The following is a 22,612-nucleotide window of genomic DNA, read 5'->3' on the forward strand; positions in this document are numbered from 1 at the left end:
CCTGAAAATATATCTGGAATGATCCATCTAAAATTACAGCAACTGTAAGTAAGGCAAGGAAATGCATTAGGTTATCTTTTGGTTTACCTTGTGAATTTTCCTATGCTACAAAGGTAGTTTTATTCCTGTTTTTGTAACTGTGAAGCTGAGTCCAGAGGGGAGTCCTCTGTGTTTTTAATCTTTTTATTACCCTGTAAAGTGACCTTCCATCCTGATTTTACAGGTGTGATTCTTTTCCTTTTTTCTTTATTATAAAGTTCTTCTTTTAAGAATCTGATTGATTTTAGTGTCCTAAAGATAAAGGGTCTGGTCTGTACTCACATCGCTAAAGCAATTAGTTGGTATATTATTCTCAAGCCTCCCCAGGAAAGAGAGTGAAGGGGCTTGGTGGGATATTTTTGGGGGGACAGGGATTCTTAGGGTATGTCTACACTACAAAATTAGGTCGAATTTATAGAAGTCGGTTTTTTAGAAATCGTTTTTATATATTCGAGTGTGTGTCCCCCCACAGAAAATGCTCTAAGTGCATTAACTCGGCGGAGTGCTTCCACAGGACCGAGGCAAGTGTCGACTTCCGGAGTGTTGCACTGTGGGGAGCTATCCCACAGTTCCCGCAGTCTCCGCTGCCCATTGGAATTCTGGGTTGAGATCCCAATGCCTGATGGGGCTAAAACATTGTCGCGGGTGGTTCTGGGTACATATCGTCAGGCCCCCGTTTTCTCCCTCCCTCCGTGAAAGCAGGAACAGACAATCCGCTGATAAGCTCTGCATGGTCACCTCTGCTGATGAGCTCTGCATGGTCACCTGCAGCTTGCCACGCTGGCCAAACAGGAAATGAGATTCAAAAGTTCGCGGTTCTTTTCCAGTCTACCTGGCCAGTGCATCTGAGTTGACAGTGCTGTCCAGAGCGGTCACAATGGAGCACTCTGGGATAGTTCCCGGAGGCCAATACTGTCGAATTGTGTCCACAGTACCCCAAATTTGACCTGGCAAGGCCGATTTAAGCGCTAATCCACTTGTCAGGGGTGGAGTAAGGAAATCGATTTTAAGAACCCTTTAAGTCGAACAAAAGGGTTTCATCGTGTGGACGGGTGCAGGTTTACATCGATTTAACACTGCTAAATTCGACCTAAAGTCCTAGTGTAGACCAGAGCTAAGTGACCCTTACCTGAATTTTGTGTAAATCACTTGGTGGTGGCAGCAATACCGTCCAAGGACAGGGAAAGGAATTTATGCCTTGGGGAAGTTTTTAACCTAAGCTGGTGGAATATGAGCTTAGGGGGTCTTTCATGTGAGTCCCCACATCTGTATCCCAGAGTTCAGAGTGGGGAGGGGAACTATGACGGATACAAAGATTATTTGTATCTTCCTGAGGCTTAGCACGGTGGTTAGCGTGTGTGTGGGTCACTGTTCGCAGTTTGTCTCATCAGGAATGGTTCCTGGGGATTGCACCTGGCCAGAGAGAACAGCCCAGCTCTTTGATCTCTCTCCCCCACACGCCAGTGGGCTCACGACAGACCCGTTCTTCCCCAAGGCAGAGACACCAGTGCAGAGCCCTGCCCTTTATAGGCAGAGATCAGAGAAAAGCCCAATGAGAGCAGAGCCCTTCCCCTCGACCACATCACCCCCCGGTGGGCAGAGTTTTCCCTCATTCTGGGGGAGCCCCTCCCCAGCAGGCAGAGGGAAAGACAGGAAGGATGACCGAAAAACAGTCACACTCACATTGTCCTCAGCTCATTAGGCCTTGTGGGGAGGGGCGCTCACAGCCCTGGTGGGAGGATGCAGCTGCTGCCTCAGTTTCCCTCCTCGATTGGGAGGAGCCATTCACATGAGGACTTAAGTTTACAAAATAAAAGTTTCCCTTCTGGGAGCTGGTGTATTATTATACAAATATTTATGTACACACATGTATAGACACACACGTCTATGCTAGCACGTTCCAGCCATCCCCTCCTGTCCGCGGCGTCTCTTCACGCTCCCCCAGTGCTCAGCAGGGCCTCCACAACAGCCCCTCTCGCTGTACAGCAGAGTTCATGCGTCCAGGCTGCAGGGTTCACACCGGCCCCTTCACCGCATGGCTGCAGGGGCCACAGCACCTCCCGATGGCCCCAGCTGGTCCATTAGCCTCTAGCCACAGCCCGGGCCAGGCTCCTGCCCTGGGCCCCCGACAGGAGCGACACAGCAGGCTGGGCTGCTCCCCTTCTCATTTCCAAGTCAGAAGATCCCTTCTCTGTGACAGAGAGCGAGCTGGGGGATGCTGGCTAATCAGCACCCTCACCCCAGTCCCCAAATGGCCCAATGGATGCCAGAGGCTCCAAGGGGAGGAGCTATACGCTGTCCTTCAGCGAGCGTCTCTCTTCCTTGCTGCTGGGGCTGTCCCCCTTCGCCAGCCCCATCCAGTTCCCCAGTCACTGAGGCAGCTTGGGACAGCCCCGTTAAAAGGACAATGCTCGCCTCATCCAGGTCACCGTCATTTTGCTCTGCCTTCTGGTTTCTCCGCTGGTTTGTTGCAGATCCAGTGTCCCTCCCTGGAGCAGTCTGAACTGGCAATTTCGCCATTGTCCGCAAAAGCACATAAGCCTCCTCCCAATATTGGAAACCTGCAACAGCAACAAATAATAATAAAAAACCCTGCACAACTGTCAGAGCAGCTGTGAGGTTGCACTCCATGTGTTTTATGGAAATATGCTTATGAGTGTGAATATGATGGAATATGTTTTATGCAAAAGATGTCTTGTAAGGTATCATAACAAAGATTCATAACATACTGAATATATTCCTCCTATATGTATGCATGTATCATTGTTGTATCTGAAGCTAGAAATATGAAGTATAACTCTGAGGTCCTATTATAATTATGCAAAGCGTGGGCCATTAATGGTGGTTTAGAATCTTGATGGCTCCCAATGACTAGGACAATTGGTGGTAAATGGTTTATTTACCTGCAAACCTTCCTGTGGATGTTTGGGCCAACCCTGGAAGAATGGAGACTAGGGGCCTTACAGTGATGTGACCATGTCACATAGTAATGGAACCCATCTTAATCCTTGTACTTTTCCATTGATGAGGTGGGGATGGGGACAAGCACAGACAAAAGATTCCCACCTTGTGCCAAAGCTATAAAAGCGGGTGGAGCAGGAGAAAGAGGGTGGCCAGTCGTGAGAAAACCCCTGCTTATCAACTTAGATGTCCGCTGCAACTAACAAGGACCGTACCAGGGGAAAGGATTGGGCCCAGAGTAGGAAGGACTCTAGTCTGTGAAAGAAGCTTATTGGAACATCTTTGAGGGTGAGATATTACTTGTAATCAGTTTCTTAATGTATTAGGCTTAAACGTGCGTGTTTGTTTTATTTTGCTTGGTAACTTACTTTGTTTTCTCTGTTATTACTTGAAACCACTTAAATCCTACTTTTTATACTTACTAAAATCACTTTTGTTTATTAATTAACCCAGAGTAAGTGATTAATACCTGGGGGGGCAAACAACTGTGCATATCACTCTATCAGTGATATAGAGGGCGGACAATTTATGAGTTTACCCTGCATAAGCTTTATAGAGAGTAAAATGGATTTATTTGGGGTCTGGATCCCATTGGGAGCTGGGTGTCTGGGTGCTAGAGACAGGTGACCTGCTGAGCTGTTTTCAGTTAAAGTCTGAAATTTTGGGGACATGGACCAGACCTGGGTGTGTGTTGCAGCAGGCTAGCGTGTCTGGCTCAACAAGGCAGGGTTCTGGAGTCCCAGGCTGGCAGGGAAAACGGGCTCAGAGGTAATTTCAGCACATCAGGTGACAGTCCCAAGGGGATCAGAGAGACTGAACCCGTCACAGCTTCAACTAGCAGTGAAAATCCAGCCTCGAGCAATTCACCCAAGTTACACAGCAAATCTAAGTGAGAGCCAGGCACTGAACCCAGATTTCCCAAGACAGCCCCAGGCCTTAACCACACAGCCACTCTGCTGTTTTAAATGAGAGCTGCAACATTTACAGAGTTAATAGAACTGAAATGGACCCACCAGTTGTTGAATTCAGTGCCACTGGTCCACATCCAGGGTTGGTCCCGTTCCCTCCGGAGGCCGATCCAGTGGTTAAAGGGTCCTCTATAGCGCAGCAGGAAACCCTTTGTTAAAAAAGTAACAGCAAATACACGTTACACATCTCCGACTCTAGGATCTCTACAACCTACACTGGATTCTCTGAGCTGCTACACACGGCGCTGGGCAGGTGGTCCAGGCTGGGAATTCTACACCAAGAAAGGACATCCCAAACTCAGAGGCAGCACCCGTCCGCTCCGTGAGTTATGGGTTGGTCAGCCCACGCAGGGACATCATGCTCAGACTAGTCTAGTGTATTTCGTACAGCTGGCTGCAGATTTTTCTTCAATATTTCTGTGATAGAAAATGTGTTTCCCATAAAGTTGAATTTTTCCTACGTTTAATTTTGATTTCCTTGAAAAGTTTCTATTTTCCACTGAGCGATGATTTTGTTTCGGGTCATTTGTTTGACATTTCTCTGTAGCCAGCTGAGTTACCAAGGTACCTCATGGGAGTTATAGTTTAGGCCTCATACCTCCATTCTCTGCTATGGGTTGGGTTCCCCCAGACTAAGTCTCCTATAATGCACCATGGTTTCCCTATTGGCTGAGCCACTGCTGGGCACCATGGGAGATATAGTCCAACCTGGAATCTCAGCACACAGAAGGGGGCAGAAGGCACCCAAACGACAACCCCCATGAGGAACCACAGGTGCTGTTCAGTGTTGAACCATGCTAAAGCAAAATTTTTTTATTTGGTTTGACAAATCAAACTGCTTTGATATATGAATGATGAAAGAAATTGGTTTGATCAAATGTGGAAACCAGATATTTTCACACATTTCTGGAACTGAATGCAAAGTAAAAAGTTTGTGAATTTCAACTTCTTGTCCTGACTCATGATAGAGACAAATGTGAAAATATCAAAATTTTCCATCTAAATTCTGATTTTGCAGCTACCTGGCTCAGGTTCTCAGCTGTATTCCAGACCTTTAGCACTCCTGCATTCTTACCAAATCCCGTGATTTTACTAAGAGTCTCATGCTGTTTGGTGTTTTTCTTAACACCCCAGCTCTTGGAGTCAGGTGATTACAAGAGACACTCGTCTTTCATAAGGTTCTAGCCCTCACGGTTGCAGAGAAAAACTTGTAAATGTGACCCCTAAAAGCTACGACACCAGGAAACAAATTAAAAGCCTTGAAAGCTGTTATTTTAAAGTCAATCTCATGGTTTTGGGGGTCCCAATCCATGATTTCTGAACACTTGGGTTGCCAATGCTGTTCCTGTCACATTAAAGGGGCAGGAATGCAACTGGATTCCCCTGCTGTGAATTCCCCTGGAGCAGAGGGTTGGCGTATTAGCCCAGCACTTCTCCGACTCAACGGGGAGGATGGAGAGTGGGTGGACCGCTCTGTACTCTGGCTATTCTGGGATGTGAGAAGTTGCCCTAAATTCAAGCAGCATCTGGGGCCCTCACAGCCCCAGGGCAAACCCAGCATAAAGCCGCCTTTGCCACCCCCACCCTGTGCAGCCCAGAATCTGGGTCTCACCATTTCCTGCTGGGTGTCAATCACGGCCAGGGAGGCACCGAGTGCAGAGCAGTTGTTCTGGCTGTAGGTCCAGTCTCCTGCAGCCTGTGAGAAATAGTAACACTTCCCCAGGTACCCGATCCAGCCGTCTGGGCAGGCAGGACCAGCTGGACACGGCTCAGATTTCCTTACTGGAGATGAGAAAGTAACAGGGTGAGAGAACTGCCCGTCTCCCTCTGTAGCCATGGCAACAAGCCCCAGAGTGACACCACACCATGGAACACCGCACACCCTCCACACCAAGGGAAGCTGAGCTTGTGCCTAGACACGTTCCCCTTTACAACAGGGAGAGGCCAGCGCCCACCCACCAGCTCCCCACAGCGACACCGGCTGTGAATTTGGAGTCTCCTTTCCAACCCTGCTCTCCTTTGCTGGGGTCCCCATTTGGCCCCCTGCAGGCACAGACCGTGACGCTGTATGAAATATGTGGAACACTTCGTGATATTATCGACACCAATATTATCAAATGGCAAACGAGCTGGCCAGATAGGCCGTGTGAGGTAGCTGCGAAAATGTTATGATTTGCCAAGTACGATAACCTTGTTTATATGTTTGTATCACTTTTGTGTTACGAGTTCTAGATGTGTAGGATATATCTGTACTTCCAAACTTGTGCTTTGTTTCTGGGGGACACCCCCAGACAGACTGGCATCAGCACTGTCTAGCCTGCTCAATGGCCCATCAAGGGTCTTCAGCTGTACAGTGAACCCATGGAAAGGAGACAGGGGCTACACCTCATGAGTCAGCAAGACATGTAGGGGCAGGCTGACAGACAGAGAGCTTGAAGGCTTTTCCATGTCATATGCTGTGAAGCTTGTGTTTGGGACACAGGAAGTACCAGCCACATAGCAAAAGAACAGAAAGGGCAGCTGCACCTTCTCCATTTTGTTTTCAATCCTGCTTCTTACCTCTGGAGGAACTTTTCTGCAAACTGAAGCTCTGAACAAAGGACTGAATGACCTATCCAAGCTGCGGATGTGTTCCAGGGGGACTTTCAAGCCAGCAAACACCAATGCAGCTAAGAATCTCATCTGTGGACTTTGAAGTCTCTGTATCTATCTGACTGCTTGACCATTTAACAACTTTCTTCTTGTTCTTTCTTTTCTAATGAACCTTTAGTTTTAGGTGCTAAAAGACTGACTGGAAGCATGGCATTTTGGATAAGATCCAACCTAATACAGACCTGGTAATGTGGCTGGCCCATTGGGGTCAGAAGACCATTTTGTATAGTGGTGGGGGGGGGCAGGTGGGGGGGATTGTGACGTTTCCGAGCACTGAGTGTAAGGTGCAGAGACGGGGTCGGTGCGGGCTCCACACTCACCTGACACAGCGATGAGGACGACGAGGAGGATGATGCTCAGTAGGAGATTGAGAACCACACTCGGAACGGCCCAGCGACGTGCCCGTGCTTCCAACCCAGACACCAAACCTGTAATAGAAAGATCCAGTGATGCTCAGGCTGCTGCTATGGCAGGGAGGACGGTGCCCTACGCTGACTAACAGCACCTGCTGGAGCTCCTTTAAAAACAGGGGATATTCTGCAAATAGAGAGACATTCAGAGTGAATGAAGCAAAAATGTTCATTCCATCTTGTGGCAGGGGCGAGGAGAGTCCTTTCAAATTTTCGGGGGGTAGGGGGGGAATAAAAAAAAAATTTGGGTTTCAATTTGAGGTTTTCAGAGATTTCCCCGGCCCTTGAAAACGTTTCCAGTGAAAGTATATATTTAAAAAGGGAGAGAACGGGGGGAGGAGACCCTGAGATCATAAATCAAAAATTGATTCTTCTCTTATTTTCTAAAACAAAACTCCCCTCCCTCCAAAATTTGTCCGTCCGGAATGAAGACTGGCATTGTTTCCATTTGAAACCCTGAAAACTTCTGAACAAAACAATTGTGGAAGAAAATTCTGGTTCAAAAAAGCATTTTCCACCCAGAAGATGCTGATGGACAGTTGACCAGCCGGTCTAGGACTGATGGAGGAGGTGGGGTGACTATGCAGGGATTGAGCAGTGACCTCTGGAAAGAAAGACACAGACTGCTCCTGCCTGGGCTGAAGGCCGGGGTATCTTGAAGGCCGTAGCTGACTTGTGTCTTTTACAGGGACCAGCCACTATTGGGAGATAAAGGCCCGCACGGAGTTAATGCGGGGTGGAAAGGAGAAGTGTAAGAAGAACCCAAAGAGGCAGCTGTACCTGTAGGGCAGATTGTGCAGCTCTCTCCATCCTGTGGGGGGATGGTCACATGAGTTGTTTTGTTTTGTTTCACAAACATCTTTTCTCTCTCCAAAAGACTCATGGACTCTAAAACGGGAGACTTGTTCTTCTGAAACACCTTTCTGCAGCCACCAGTAACTAAGGCCTGTTCACAGTGGGTCTGGAGGTGCTGGCAGAGCCCTTCTTAAGGACAGATTCAAAGCAGCTCACTCGATTACAGCTCAAGCGTGGTTGGGTTATGTGGGGTGATCAGGAAAAACACCTTTCAAATATAATTTGTTTGTGAGTTTTGCCCGAATACCCTGAGCAGCCAGACTGTGTCTGGGTTGCGTTCGATGAACTGTTTCAAAGCTTTCCTTGACACTGCTTTTATCCCCGGGGTCAAACAAGCTGTAGCAGGCGCTGGCCAAATCAATTCCAGGTCACTGAATTGTCCTTGTTCCGTCCCATGGGGTCTGAACTTGAGGGCTTGCCTGTGGAGAGAATTGTTGGGTTACTCTGGCTGGCTTGTGTCGGTGTTTTATCTGCCCAGCCACAGCCCTGCACAGCAGGGGCAGTTAGAGTAGACAGTGCTCAGACTACCTGGGTTTCTCTACAGGGATTTGCATCTGAAGGATCCCAAAGCACTTGACAAACACATGGAGGCATGCGCTGGACTGGGGTCAGTTCCATGTAGAGAGAGTGGGGCCAGATCCTGGGCTGGTGTGAATTGGGGCAGCTCCATTGAAATCATGGACCCTAGATCCCCAGTTGGTGAAATTAGCCATCGCTCCACTGCAGTCAATGGGGTAAGATCCCCAGCTCTGATGGGTTATGTCTGTTTATGCAGTTTCTGCAGACACACCTGAACTGGCAGGAATGTATTTGCTTCCCCTTATGCAAATAGTTTACAGGAAGTCCTAATGGTTCAATTTGAGAGCCTGGAATTTTGCATGCTGTGGGGACGGCAGTTCCCTCTCTCTGCCCTTGCGGGATGCCCCAGGAAGTCCCTGCACCCCTGGCAGGACAGAGACTGGGAGAGCAGCAGACACAGATTCCCAGCTGAGCCCTGTGACAGCAGCAGAGCAGATCTGAGGGGAGCGACTCCAACTGCAGCCAGCACCAGCTGCTTCAGCAGGGGGACAGGACACCCCTGTACTGGACAGCGATGGAATCACCTGCCCCCAGAGAGAGATTCTTCCCTCACCCCTATTGGTTAGAAGCTGGGGCTTGTATCTTGCCACTTAGAGCCCTTCCCGCTCCAGGTTACTTTGTAATATTAACGCTTATAACTCTGGATGGTCCCATTATCCCTATAAACGCCTAAGAGCTTGGCAGGATTCAGAAAAGAAGATCAACCAATGAGACCTTGTGGCAGCGAGTTCCACAGGCTAGCTGTGCCTTGCATGAAAACGCAGCCCCTTGATCAGATCTGAATTTGCCGCCTGTTCGAGGCAGAGGGGGAAATGGTTCAGATCCAGCTTTTGGGGGAACAGAACGAGAGCTGTTGCAAAAGAGACTTGACAGCATCTGCCCCCTAATCGAAATGAAATGTCATTTCAATCAAGCAATAAACAAACAGCTGCGTCAAGGAACCAATAAAACACAGCTAAACAAACAGCCCGCTCCTCTCACAGCTCCTCTAGGCTATTAGCTGAGCCGTAGGGTCATGGGGGACAGGGGAAATGGCTACCTCAGCCAGCTGGGCATTGCCCCATAGTGCCATTGTGGGTCATAAAATGCTACAAGGGCAGGAATCTGGGAGACAGAAAATGCAGCTGGTTCCCCGGTTACAGTCTCCTGTGCTCGTACAGGGATTCGGAGTCTCCCCTGCCCAGCACCTTGTAACCTCTCTGCCACCTGCCTAAAGCTGTCCCCAACCCCCTCCTGCGTCACACAAGGAGAGGAGCAGCCCACCCTCCTCACAGCACCCATCTGCCCGAGGGGGCATTTGTCCCCGGCTGCTCACAGGATCCAGGCTCAAGAGGCCGTGGTGAATTTCATTTGCAAACCACACAACAGACAAACACAGCGAACAGACACACAGGCTGGGGCAGCCGTTTAATAATCAGTAACTAGACTGCAGCCAATGCAGCTGAAGTGAGCTGTAGCTCACAAAAGCTGATGCTCAAATAAATTTGTTAGTTTCCTAGGTGCCACAAGTCCTCCTGTTCTTTTTGCGAATACAGACTGACAGGGCTGCTACTCTGAACCGCTCTCCGGTGTCTCTGTGGATCTGCTCTGGCAGGGAGAGAAGCAGCAGCTGCCGCCCAGGCCAGCGTTTGCAGCGGGGACCTCATCTGCCGGGACAGACAGCGCCAGAGCAACGGGGCAGGAGCCCAGAGCGCGAATCCGGCAGCTCCGGGCAGCAGGCGGCCCCAGCAAACGCCTCTAAGGGAGGCAGCACCAAGGCTCGGACCCCAGGGCAAAACCCTGCGGGCTCTGCCGTGGGGCGGAGAGATCGGACCCCACCTGGCTTTGCAGGGCAGACACATCCCAGGCTGTTCATTACGGCAAGCCCAGGGGCATCATAAATCACCCGCCAGCCGCCAGCCGCAGAGGCGGCCGGGAGCCCCGGGGCTCTGGCGGGGATTTAAAGGGCCCCGGGCCCCCAGCCGCCTCCACCGCAGCTGGAGCCCTGGCCCTTGAAATCAGGGCGTAGAGGGCCCCGCGAGTTAAGGCCACGCCTCTTCCGGCTGAGGCCACGCCCCGCGCTCGGGACTCGGGCACTGGTAAGTCCTCTAACTTACTGGCACCCCTGCCCCAGAAAGGTGGGAACCCTGAGCGAGGCCCCTGGCCGGGATCCCGTGGGGGGCAGAGTCTGGCGGCCTGGGGCTGAAGCCCTAGCAGGTCACGGTTTGGTTTGGCTCGGGCCCGTTTCCTTCTTGTTCCTCTTTTGCTGATCCGAGCAGGGGGGAGCCGGTGATAACCCCCCCGCCCGCTGGGCAAAGGGCCGGGGCAGGCCGGGGCTGAGCGCTGCGTGTCCCAGCCCCGCAAACCGCTGGGGGCGGCATTAACCCTTTCCGCGCTGTCTGTCCTGCCGGGGGTGCGCCCAGGGGAGCCGCGGGCGGACGGGGGGGGCGGGTTTACCTGCAGGGCGGGGGCGGGCACCGGGCTGGCTCCGTCCTGTCTCCCCGGCTCTGCCCCTGCGAACCCAGGGTCGCTCGTGTCGCCTGCGGGGCTGGGGGCAGGCGGCTCCTGTGGGGCGGGCGACTGTTGTCCCCTCACTCACCCTGGAAGCCTGGACCCTGAGATTGACAGTTCCCAGGACCAATGGGGAGAGGCCGTGGCCCCAGGTCAGCCTGATTGACACAGCGTCAGGCTAATCAGGGAGTCAGAAGGCCAGGATGGGTCCCGCCCTCCGTGTGAGCGGGACTCCCCCTGGGCGAGGCAGGGGGCGGCCGCGCTCGGAGCAGGGGCGGGGCTGGCGGGGCTGGGGGCGGGCCTTGGCCGGGGGCGGGGCGGTGCCAGAGGCGCAGCGCAGGGGGCCGGAGGCAGCAGCCGCCGCCGGGCCCAGGCCGAGCGGAGCCGGAGCGAGACCAGAGGCGGGAGCTGGATCGGTCCGGAGCCGGGTGCGGGGAGCGGCTGGGGCCGGCCAAGGGGGGGCCCTGGGCCAAGGACCGAGCTCCCCAGGACGCCCCCGGCCCAGGGTCCCTGCAGGCCAGGCTGGGAGGGGATCTGACCCCGACCGGGCTGATGCCGGGGAGCGGGTCCCACCCCCCAGAGCGAGTCTCCAACCCGCAGCATCCCTGCAGCGCGGCCGGGCCGGAGGAGGAGGCGGCCTGGGACCTGCCAGGAGCAGCCTGTGGACCGCCCTGACGAGGAGTCCTTGTGGCCCCTCAGAGACGGGGACGTTTATTTGGGCCGAAGCTTCCCTGGGCCAGAATCCACTTCATCAGATGCACGGAGTGGAAAATACAGGAGCGGGTATAACTGCATGAAAGGATGGGAGTTGCCTTACCACGTGTGAGGTCAGTCTAAGGACACCATTCAGTTACCAGCAGGATCCCAAGGGAGGGAGAATAACTTCTGAAGTGGTAATGAGGGTGGCCCATTTCAGGCAGTTGACAAGAAGGTGTCACTAACAGCGGGGGGGAAATTAGTATGACCCAACCACTCCCAGTCTCTATTCAGGCCTAATCTGATGGTGTCCAGTTTGCAAATTAATTCCAGTTCTTTATTTTCCCTCCCTTGGGATCCTGCTGGTAACTGAATGGTCTCCTTAGACTGACCTCACATTCCTGCCAGTTCAGGTGTGTCTGCAGAAACTGCATAAACAGACATAATCCATCAGAGCTGGGGATCTTACCCCATTGACTGCAGTGGAGCGATGGCTAATTTCACCAACTGGGGATCTAGGGTCCATGATTTCAATGGAGCTGCCCCAGTTCACACCAGCCCAGGATCTGGCCCCACACTCTCTGCATGGAACTGACCGCAGTCCAGCGCATGCCTCCATGTGTTTGTCAAGTGCTTTGGGATCCTTCAGATGCAAATCCCTGTAGAGAAACCCAGGTAGTCCGAGCACTGTCTGCTCTAACTGCCCCTGCTGTGCATGGCTGTGGCTGGGCAGATAAAACACCGACACAAGCCAGCCAGAGTAACCCGACAATTCTCTCCACAGGTAAATCCTTGAGATCAGACCCCACAGGACGGGACAAGGACAATTCAGTGACCTGGAGTTGATTTGGCCAGCGTCTGCTAAGGCTTGTTTCACCCTGGGGATAGAAGCAGTGTCAAGGATAGCTTTGAAGCAGTTCATTAGAACAGAACCCAGACACAGTCTGGCTGGTCGGGGTATTCCGGCAAAACTCACAATCAAATTATATTTGAAAGGTGTTTTTCCTGATCACCCCACGTAGCCCAACCACGCTTCAGCTGTAATCGTGTGAGCTGCTTTGAATCTGTCCTTACGAAGGGCCCTGCCAGCACCTCCAGACCCACTGTGAACAGGCCTTAGTTACTGGTGGCTGCAGAATGGCGGGTCAGATGAAGAAGTCTCCCGTTGCGGAGTCCGTGAGTCTTTCAGAGAGAGAGGAGATGTGCGCCGAGTCGTCTCCTGTTGAGACAACAGAGCCAGAGCTGAGTTCCCAGGAAACCCCAATGACACAAAGCGGAGCAACTCTTGTGACCATCCCCCCACAGGATGGAGAGAGCTGCACAATCTGCCCTGCAGGTACAGCTGCCTCTTTGGGTTCTTCTTACGCTTCTCCTTTCCACCCCGCATTAACTCCGTGCGGGCCTTTATCAGCTACGGCCTTCAAGATACCCCGGCCTTTAGCCCAGGCAGGAGCAGTCTGTGTCTTTCTTTCCAGAGGTCCCTGCTCAATCCCTGCATAGTCACCCCACCTCCTCCATCAGTGCTAGACCGGCTGGTCAACTGTCCATCAACCTCTTCTGGGTGGAAAATGCTTTTTTGAACCAGAATTTTTTTCCACAATTGTTTTGTTCAGAAGTTTTCAGGGATTCAAATGGAAACAATGCCAGTCTTCGTTCCGGCCGGACAAATTTTGCAGGGAGGGGAGTTTTGAAAATAAGAGAAGAATCAGTTTTTGATTTTTGATGTCAGGGTCTCCTCCCCCCGTTCTCTCCCTTTTTAAATATATACTTTCACTGGAAACTTTTTCAAGGGCCGGGGAAACCTCTGAAAACCTCAAATTGAAACCCACATTTTTTTATCCCCCCCCCGAAAATTTGAAAGGACTCTCCTCAGCCCTGCCACAAGTTGGAATGAACATTTTCGCTTCATTTACTCTGTGTCTCTCTCTATTTGCAGAATATCCCCTGTTTTTAAAGGAGCTCCAGCGGATGCAGTTAGTCAGTGTAGGGCCCCGTCCTCCCTGCCATAGCAGCAGCCTGAGCATCACTGGCTCTTTCTATTACAGGTTTGGTGTCTGGGTTGGAAGAATGGGCACGTCTCTGGGCAGTTCCGAGTGTGGTTCTCAATCTCCTACTGAGCATCATCCTCCTCGTCGTCCTCATCGCTGTGTCAGGTGAGTGTGGAGCCCGCACCGACCCCGTCTCTGCACCTTACACTCACTGCTCGGAAACATCACAATCCCGCCCCCCCCATCCAACTTCTCCCCACCCCTGTCTCCTTTCCATGGGTTCTTTGTACAGCTGAGGACCCTTGATGGGCCATTGAGCAGGCTAGGCAGTGCTGATGCCAGTCTGTCTGGGGGTGTCCCCCAGAAACAAAGCACAAGTCTTGAAGTACAGATATACCCTACACATCTAGAACTCGTAACACAAAAGTGATACAAACATATAAACAAGGTTATCGTACTTGGCAAATCATAACATTTTCGCAGCTACTTCACACGGCCTATCTGGCCAGCTCGTTTGCCATTTGATAATATTGGTATCAATAATATCACTAAGTGTTCCACATATTTCATACAGCGTCACGGTCTGTGCCTGCAGGGGACTGCAGGGGGTCAAATGGGGACCCCAGCAAAGGAGAGCAGGGTTGGAAACAAGACTCCAAATTCACAGCCGGTGTCTCTGTGGGGAGCTGGAGGGTGGGCGCTGGTCTCTCCCTGTTGTAAAGGGGAACGTGTCTAGGCACAAGCTCAGCTTCCCTTGGTGTGGAGGGTGTGCGGTGTTCCATGGTGTGGTGTCACTCTGGGGCTTGTTGCCGTGGCTACAGAGGGAGACGGGCAGGTCTCTCACCCTGTTACTTTCTCATCTCCAGCAAGGAAATCTGAGCCGTGTCCAGCTGGTCCTGCCTGCCCAGACGGCTGGCTCGGGTACCTGGGGAAATGTTACTATTTCTCAGAGACTGAAGGAAACTGGACCTACAGCCAGAATAACTGCTCTGCACTCGGTGCCTCCCTGGCCGTGATTGACACCCAGCAGGAAATGGTGAGACCCAGATTCTGGGCTGCACAGGGTGGGGGTGGCAAAGGCGGCTTTATGCTGGGTTTGCCCTGGGGCTGTCAGGGCCCCAGATGCTGCTTGAATTTAGGGCAACTTCTCACATCCCAGAATAGCCAAAGTACAGAGTGCTCCAACCACTCTCCATCCTCCCCGTTCACTGGGGACTGAGTCGGAGCAGTGTGGGGCTAATATACCGACCATCTACGCCAGGGGAATTCACAGCAGAGGAATCCAGTTGCTTTCCTGCCCCTTTAATGTGACAGGAGCAGCATTGCCAACCCAAGTGTTCAAAAATCATGGATTGGGACCCCCAAAACCATGAGATTGACTTTAAAATAACAGCTTTCAAGGCTTTCAATTTGTTTCCTGGTGTCGTAGCTTTTAGGGGTCACATTTACAAGTTTTTCTCTGCAACCATGTGGGCTAGAAACTTACGAAAGATGAGAGTCTCTTGTAATCACTTGACTCCAAGAGCTGGGTGGGGTGTTAAGAAAAACACCAAACAGCATGAGACGCTCAGTAAAATCACGGGATTTGGTAAGAATGCAGGAATGCTAAAGGTCTGGAATGCAGCTGAGAAGCTGAGCCAGGTAGCTGCAAAATCGGAGATTAGATGGAAAATACTGATATTTTCACATTTATCTCTATCATGAGTCAGGAGAAGTTGAAATTCACAAACTTTTTACTTTGCGTTCAGTTCCAGAAATGTGTCAAAATATCTGGTTTTCACATTTGATCAAACCAATATTTTTCATCATTCATATAACAAAGCAGTTTGATTTGTCAAACCAAATCAAAACATTTTGTTTCAGCATGGTTCAACATTGAACAGCACCTGTGGTTCCCCATTGGGGTTGTCGTTAGGGTGCCTTCTGCCCCCTTCGGGGTGCTGAGATTCCAGGTTGGACTATATCTCCCATGGTGCCCAGCAGTGGCTCAGCCAATAGGGAAACCATGGTGCATTATAGGAGACTTAGTCTGGGGGAAGCCAACCCATAGCAGAGAATGGAGGTATGAGGCCCAAACTATAACTCCCATGAGGCACCTTGGTAACTCAGCTGGCTACAGAGAAATGTCGAACTGACCCAAAACAAAATCATTGCTCAGTGGAAAATAGAAACTTTTCAAGGAAATCAAAATTAAACGTAGGAAAAATTCAACTTTATAGAAAACACATTTTCTGTCACAGACATATTGATGAAAAATCTTCAGCCAGTGCTTTGAAATACACTAGACTAGTCTGAGCACGATGTCCCTGCGTGGGCTGAACAACCCATAACTCACGGAGCGGACGGGTGCTGCCTCTGAGTTTGGGATGTCCTTTCTTGGTGTAGAATTCCCAGCCTGGACCACCTGCCCAGCGCCGTGTGTAGCAGCTCAGAGAATCCAGTGTAGGTTGTAGAGATCCTAGAGTCGGAGATGTGTAACGTGTATTTGCTGTTTCTTTTTTAACAAAGGATTTTCTGATGCGCTATAGAGGACGCTTTGACCACTGGATCGGCCTCCGGAGGGAACGGGACCAACCCTGGATGTGGACCAATGGCTCTGAATTCAACAACTGGTGGGTCCATTTCAGTTCTATTAACTCCGTAAATGTTGCAGCTCGCATTTAAAACAGCAGAGTGGCCGTGTGGTTAAGGCCTGGGGCTGTGACTTGGGAAATCAGGGTTCAGTGCCTGGCTCCCACATAGATTTGCCATGTGACCGGGGGTGAATTGCTTGAGGCTGGATTTTCACTGCTTGTTGAAGCTCTGACTGGTTCAGTCTCTCTGATCCCCTTGGGACTGTCACCTGATGTGCTGAAATTACCTCTGAGCCTGTTTTCCCTGCCAGCCTGGGACTCCAGAACCCTGCCTTGTTGACCCAGACAAGCTAGCCTGCTGCAACACACACCCAGGTCTGGTCCATGTCCCCAAAACTTCAGACTTTAACTGAAAACAGCTCAGCAGGTCACCTGTCTCTAGCACCCAGACACTCAGCTCCCAATGGGATCCAAACCCCAAATAAATCCATTTTACTCTCTGTAAAGCTTATGCAGGGTAAACTCATAAATTGTCCGCCCTCTATATCACTGATAGAGTGATATGCACAGTTGTTTGCCCCCCCCAGGTATTAATCACTTACTCTGGGTTAATTAATAAACAAAAGTGATTTTATTAAGTATAAAAAGTAGGATTTAAGTGGTTTCACGTAATAACAGAGAAAACAAAGTAAGTTACCAAGCAAAATAAAACAAAACATGCAAGTCTAAGCCTAATACATTAAGAAACTGGTTACAGGTAATATCTCACCCTCAAGGATGTTCCAATAAGCTTCTTTCACAGACTAGATTCCTTCGTATTCTGGACCCAATCCTTTCCCCTGGTACAGTCCTTGTTAGTTCCAGCAGACATCTAAGTTGATAAGCAGGGGTTTTCTCGTGACTGGCCACCCCCTTTCTCCTGCTCCACCCGCTTTTATAGCTTTGGCACAAGGTGGGAATCTTTTGTCTGTGCTTGTCCCCATCCCCACCTCATCAATGGAAAAGTACAAGGATGGGCTCCATTACCATGTGACATGGTCACATCACTGTAAGGCCCCTTGTCTCCATTTTTCCTGGGTTGGCCCAAACATCCACAGGAAGGTTTGCAGGTAAATAAACCATTTACCACCAATTGTCCTAGTCATTGGGAGCCATCAAGATTCTAAACCACTATTAATGGCCCACACTTTGCATAATTATAATAGGACCTCAGAGTTATACTTCATATTTCTAGATTCAGATACAACAATGATCCATGCATACATATAGGAGGAATATATTCAGTATGTTATGATACTTTGTTATGATACCTTACAAGACACCTTTTGCATAAAGCATATTCCATCATATACACACTCATAAGCATATTTCCATAAAACATATGGAGTGCAACCTCAGAGTTGCTCTGAGAGTTGTGCAGGGTTTTTATTATTATTTGTTGCTGTTGCAGGTTTACAATAGTGGGAGGAGGACTATGTGCTTTTGCGGACAATGGCGAAATTGCCAGTTCAGGCTGCTCCAGGGCGGGACACTGGATCTGCAGCAAACCAGCGGAGAAAACAGAAGGCAGAGCAAAGTGACGGTGACCTGGATGAGGCGGGCGTTGTCCTTTTAACGGGGCTGTCCCAAGCTGTCAGTGACTGGGGATCTGGATGGGGCTGGCGAAGGGGGACAGCCCCAGCAGCAAGGAAGAGAGACACTCGCTGGAGGACAGCGTATAGCTCCTCCCTTTGGAGCCTCTGGCATCCATTGGGCCATTTGGGGACTGGGGTGAGGGTGCTGATTAGCCAGCATCCCCCAGCTCGCTCTCTGGCACAGAGAAGGAATCTTCTGACTTGGAAATGAGAAGGGGAGCAGCCCAGCCTGTTGTGTCCCTCCTGTCGGGGGCCCAGGGCAGGAACCTGGCCCGGGCTGTGGCTAGAGGCTAAGGACCAGCTGGGGCCATCGGGAGGTGCTGTGGCCCCTGCAGCCATGCGGTGAAGGGGCCGGTGTGAACCCTGCAGCCTGGACGCATGAACTCTGCTGTACAGCGAGAGGGGCTGTTGTGGAGGCCCTGCTGAGCGCTGGGGGAGCGTGAAGAGACGCCGCGGACAGGAGGGGATGGCTGGAATGTGCTAGCATAGACGTGTGTGTGTGGGTCTATACATGTGTGTACATAAATATTTGTATAATAATACACCAGCTCCCAGAAGGGAAACTTTTATTTTGTAAACTTAAGTCCTCATGTGAATGGCTCCTCCCAATCGAGGAGGGAAACTGAGGCAGCAGCGGCATCCTCCCACCAGGGCTGTGAGCGCCCCTCCCCACAAGGACTAATGAACTGAGGACAAGGTGAGTGTGTCTCTTTTTCGGTCATCCTTCCTGTCTTTCCCCTCATTCTGGGTGAGCCCCTCCCCGGCAGGCAGAGGGAAACTCTGCCCACCGGGGGGTGATGTGGTCGAGGGGAAGGGCTCTGCTCTCATTGGGCTTTTCTCTGATCTCTGCCTATAAAGGGCAGGGCTCTGCACTGGTGTCTCTGCCCTGGGGAAGAATGGGTCTGTCATGAGCCCACTGGCGTGTGGGGGAGAGAGATCAAAGAGCTGGGCTGTTCTCTCTCTGGCCAGGCGCAATCCCCAGAAACCATTCCTGATGTGAGAAACTGCGAACAGTGACCCACACACACGCTAACCACTGTGCTAAGCCTCAGGAAGGTACAAATAATCTTTGTATCCGTCATAGTTCCCCTCCCCACTCTGAACTCTGGGATACAGATGTGGGGACCCACATGAATGACCCCCTAAGCTTATATTCTACCAGCTTAGGTTAAAAACTTCCCCAAGGCATAAATTCCTTTCCTTGTCCTTGGACGGTATTGCTGCCACCACCAAGTGATTTACACAAAATTCAGGTAAGGGTCACTTAGAATCCCTGTCCCCCCAAAAATATCCCACCAAGCCCCTTCACCCTCTTTCCTTGGAAGGCTTGAGAATAATATACCAACTAATTGCCTTAGCAATATGAGTACAGACCAGACCCTTTATCTTTGGGACACTAAAATCAATCAGGTTCTTAAAAGAAGAACCTTATAGTAAAGAAAAAAGGAAAAGAATCACACCTGTAAAATCAGGATGGAAGGTCACTTTACAGGGTAATAAAAAGATTAAAAACACAGAGGACTCCCCTCTGAACTCAGCATCACAGTTACAAAAACAGGAATAAAACTACCTTTGTAGCATAGGAAAATTCACAAGGTAAACCAAAAGATAACTTAATGCATTTCCTTGCCTTACTTACAATTTCAGTAATTTTAGATGGATCATTCCAGATATATTTTGAGGAGATGTTGTATCTGCTTGGTCTCTCCCTCTGTCTGGAGAGGCAACAACAAAGAAATATTCTCCCCCCGCCCCCTGATTTGCAAGTATCTTCTTTCCTCATTGGTCCTTCTGGTCAGGTGCTGATTAGGTGATTTGAGCTACTTAACCCCTTAGAGATAAAGCGATTCAGTACAGCTGCTAAGGAGAGATTTTATGCTACCCTTTTCTTTATATTTATGACAGTATCACATCAGCAGTTAGAGGCTCCAGCTGAGATCAGGGCCCCGTTGGGCCGGGCGCTGCCCAGACACACAGCGAGAGACAGTCCCTGCCCCAAGCAGTTCACAGTCTAAACAGACAAGACAGACAAAGGCTGGGAGAGGAAACTGAAGCACAGAGAGTGAAAGTGACTTGTAGAAAGTCACAGAACAGGTCAGAGACAGGAATAAACCCAGTTGTCCTGAATCCCAAGCCAGGGTTCTGTCAGCTCTTCGGCACATCAAGAATAAACACACTCTGCTTTTGCACGGTTTAACAGCAATATTTAATGTCCGTGCGATAGAAATAATCCCTCGCTCTGATCTAGAGCTGTCCAACGGTAGATCTCAAAGCACTTCACAAAGTCTCATTATCCCCGTTTCTCAGATGGGGAAAGTGAACCACAAAGGGTGTCTGCACTGCAGTTAGACACCTGCGGCTGGCCCGTGCCAGCTGACGTGGCCTCAAATGAAGGGGCTGTTTAACTGCAGTATAGCGACTGGGGCTCTGGCTGGAGCTCGAGGTCTGGGACCCCCACGAGGTGGAAAGGTCCGAGAGCCCAGGCTCTAGCCCGAGCCAGAAATGTCCACCTGGGAATTAAACAGCCCCTTAGCCCGAGCCCCATGCGCCAGAGCCAGCTGACCCAAGTGTTTAACTGTAGTGTAGACCAGCGGTTTCGAACTGTGGCCCGGGACCCCAGAGCGGGTCACAACCACTGTTCCCTCTAATGATCTACATCCATGTGCGGAATGAATTTTATGTGATATGTGACACAGCCCCTCCCTCTGGGTGCACTTACCAAAGTTCATGTGGTGGGAGTGGGGCTGAGGGGTTCGGAGTGTGGGAGGGGGCTCAGGGCTGGGGCAGAGGGTTGGGGTGTGGGGGTGTAATGAGGTTAGCCAGGACTCCTCTCTCCCTGGGGCGGCAGGGACCCCCCACCACCTCACTAAGTTGGGGAGAAGGCCGAGCAGGGAATTAGTCCAGCCGCAGGAGTCTTCCCCCGCGGCCTTTGTGAGGGCAAAACCACAGTTAGTTGTCAGCCCAGGCCCTGGCTCAGGGCAGGGCAAGGGTGAGTCAGGCCTGGGAGAGGGGGAGGCTGCCACCCGCGAGTTGGGTGGCAGGGGGGACGCAGGCCAGGGGCCTGGGGTGGGGCATTTATCCTTCCTGTGCCATGCCTGACCCTCTGGGGGGCGGGGTCAGAGCTCCCTGGCTCCGCCCTCTCTGGTGTCCGGAGGGGCTCGTACCCCTCTGGGGTGGCGGCAGGGACCCACACCGCCTCACTACAGCGGGGATGAGGGCTCTGGCTGGGGATGCGGGCTCTGGGATGTAGCCGGGGATGAGGGATTTGGGGTGCAGGCTGCCCTGAGGTGCGGTGGGGAGAGAGGACTCCCACCCCAGCCCTCTCTCACCGCAGCAGCTCGGGGCCGGGGGAGAGGTGCCTCTCCCCACCCACGGCAGCTCGGTTTGGGCTGGGCCAAGGGAGGGGCTCCTCTCCCCCAGCCTCAAATCCAGGGCTGGTGTTACACTTGTTGGGGCCTGGGGTTGAAGCCGAAGCCTGAGCCCCACTGCCTGAGGCCAAAGCCCCAGGATTTCAGCCCTGGGTGGCAGGGCTCAGGTTGCAGTCCCCCATCCCCAGGGCTGGAGCCCCTGAGGTTTGGCTTTCGCCCCCCGGCCCGGGACAGCAGGACTTGGGCGGGCTCAGGCTTTGGTCCCCCATCCTGCGGCCGTGTAGTAATTTTAGTTGTCAGAAGGGGGTCGTGGGGCAATAACGTTTGAGAACCCTGGTGTAGACAAACCCAAAGAGGTGAAGTGTCGTAGATGGAGTCACCCAGCAGGCACGGGGCATCCAGCCCGTCAGCCGAGGCTGGGGGCTAGAGAGGGTGCAGCAAACACCGGGGTAGCCCTTCTGCAGCAAAGCCAGGAACACAACCCAGCTTTCCATGTCCCAGTCCAGTGTGCTATCCATTAGGCCACACTGCCTCCCTCCCCGGACATCGCCATCAGTATGGTGCATTCATCCGGCCCCGATGACCAAACCCAAAATGTGTGTACTCTCGCCAGCCCTGTCTCTCCCGCAGACCAGACCAGTTCTGTTCTCTGGCAGTCACAAGCCCAGCTGTCTCGGGGGGTGGCGGCTCCTAAAGACACTGGGGTCTGTTTGGCTTGGTCAGCCAACCTGCCCTCCAGCTTTCCCAGTCCATCTCCTCCTGGGCTGCCGGGCCACTGAGTAACAAGGCCTTCGTTAGCCCCCAGCCCACCCCATAGTGCCCCTGAGCGTCCCCACCCGGCTCCTCTGACAGAGACAGTGACCCCAGAGATCACCAAGCAACACGCATGGAAAGGTTCCCTTTGGGATCGAGGGACTGATCCCCTTAGCGATGCTCTGAGGAGATAGCAAGGGGACAGCACGTCAGCATGGTAAAGCTCTGATGCCTGACTGGGGAAGCTGAGACCCCACCATTAGTGACAGGAGTTAACGATCTGTTAGGGCAGGATGGGCAGAGGTGCGGACGGGAGTAATGGAGGGGCCGGGGAAGAGAGCTCCGAGAGGGACCTGGCAGAGAGGTGCAAAGAAATTAATCAGGAGTGAAATAGAGGTGAAACCCCAGATCCACACCTGGCGTGAATCCACCATAGCACCACGGAGTCAATGGGGCAGATCCCCAGTTCGGGTCAGTCAGTGCTGCTCCATTGGTGTCCCTGGATGGATGCTGATTTACACCAGCTGGGAATCTGGCAGATTCCTCCCTCCCACGTCCGTCCGGGGCTAAACTGCCCCAGGGCTGTGCAGAGCATTACCCCTGCGGCCCAAGCCCTGCCCCCGCAGCGCCTCCAACTCCTGCTGGG

At 51.9% G+C, this 22,612-nt stretch overlaps 2 protein-coding genes across 5 annotated transcripts; one reads left to right on the plus strand and one right to left on the minus strand.

The window, feature by feature from the left end:
* Positions 1 to 1,856: 1,856 nt before the first annotated feature.
* On the minus strand, positions 1,857 to 11,061 carry LOC144274225 (early activation antigen CD69-like). Of its 2 annotated transcripts, none has more exons than XM_077832875.1 (6): positions 10,901 to 11,061; positions 7,811 to 8,304; positions 6,941 to 7,048; positions 5,581 to 5,750; positions 4,014 to 4,117; positions 1,857 to 2,600 (listed from the first exon to the last, which is right to left on the minus strand). In XM_077832875.1, the coding sequence occupies exons 2-6, from the start codon at positions 7,911 to 7,913 to the stop codon at positions 2,471 to 2,473; spliced, it is 615 nt and encodes a 204-aa protein (XP_077689001.1). In that variant the 5' UTR covers positions 7,914 to 8,304; positions 10,901 to 11,061; the 3' UTR covers positions 1,857 to 2,470. The 2 variants fall into 2 exon arrangements, with proteins under 2 accessions (XP_077689001.1, XP_077689002.1); XM_077832876.1 differs by lacking the exon at positions 10,901 to 11,061 and adding an exon at positions 10,283 to 10,447.
* On the plus strand, positions 10,509 to 18,402 carry LOC144274223 (C-type lectin domain family 2 member E-like). 3 transcript variants are annotated; one of them, XM_077832869.1, is made up of 6 exons: positions 10,509 to 10,542; positions 12,435 to 12,986; positions 13,696 to 13,803; positions 14,505 to 14,674; positions 16,147 to 16,250; positions 17,662 to 18,402. In XM_077832869.1, exons 2-6 carry the CDS (start codon positions 12,788 to 12,790, stop codon positions 17,789 to 17,791), a joined length of 711 nt encoding a protein of 236 aa, XP_077688995.1. In that variant the 5' UTR covers positions 10,509 to 10,542; positions 12,435 to 12,787; the 3' UTR covers positions 17,792 to 18,402. The 3 variants fall into 3 exon arrangements, with proteins under 3 accessions (XP_077688995.1, XP_077688997.1, XP_077688996.1); XM_077832871.1 differs by lacking the exon at positions 10,509 to 10,542 and adding an exon at positions 11,293 to 11,737; XM_077832870.1 differs by lacking the exon at positions 10,509 to 10,542 and adding an exon at positions 11,733 to 11,781.
* The last annotated feature ends 4,210 nt before the right edge of the window (positions 18,403 to 22,612 follow it).

The sequence above is a fragment of the Eretmochelys imbricata genome, chromosome 14 (assembly GCF_965152235.1).
Source record: "Eretmochelys imbricata isolate rEreImb1 chromosome 14, rEreImb1.hap1, whole genome shotgun sequence".
In the NCBI taxonomy this organism is placed as follows: domain Eukaryota; kingdom Metazoa; phylum Chordata; order Testudines; family Cheloniidae; genus Eretmochelys; species Eretmochelys imbricata.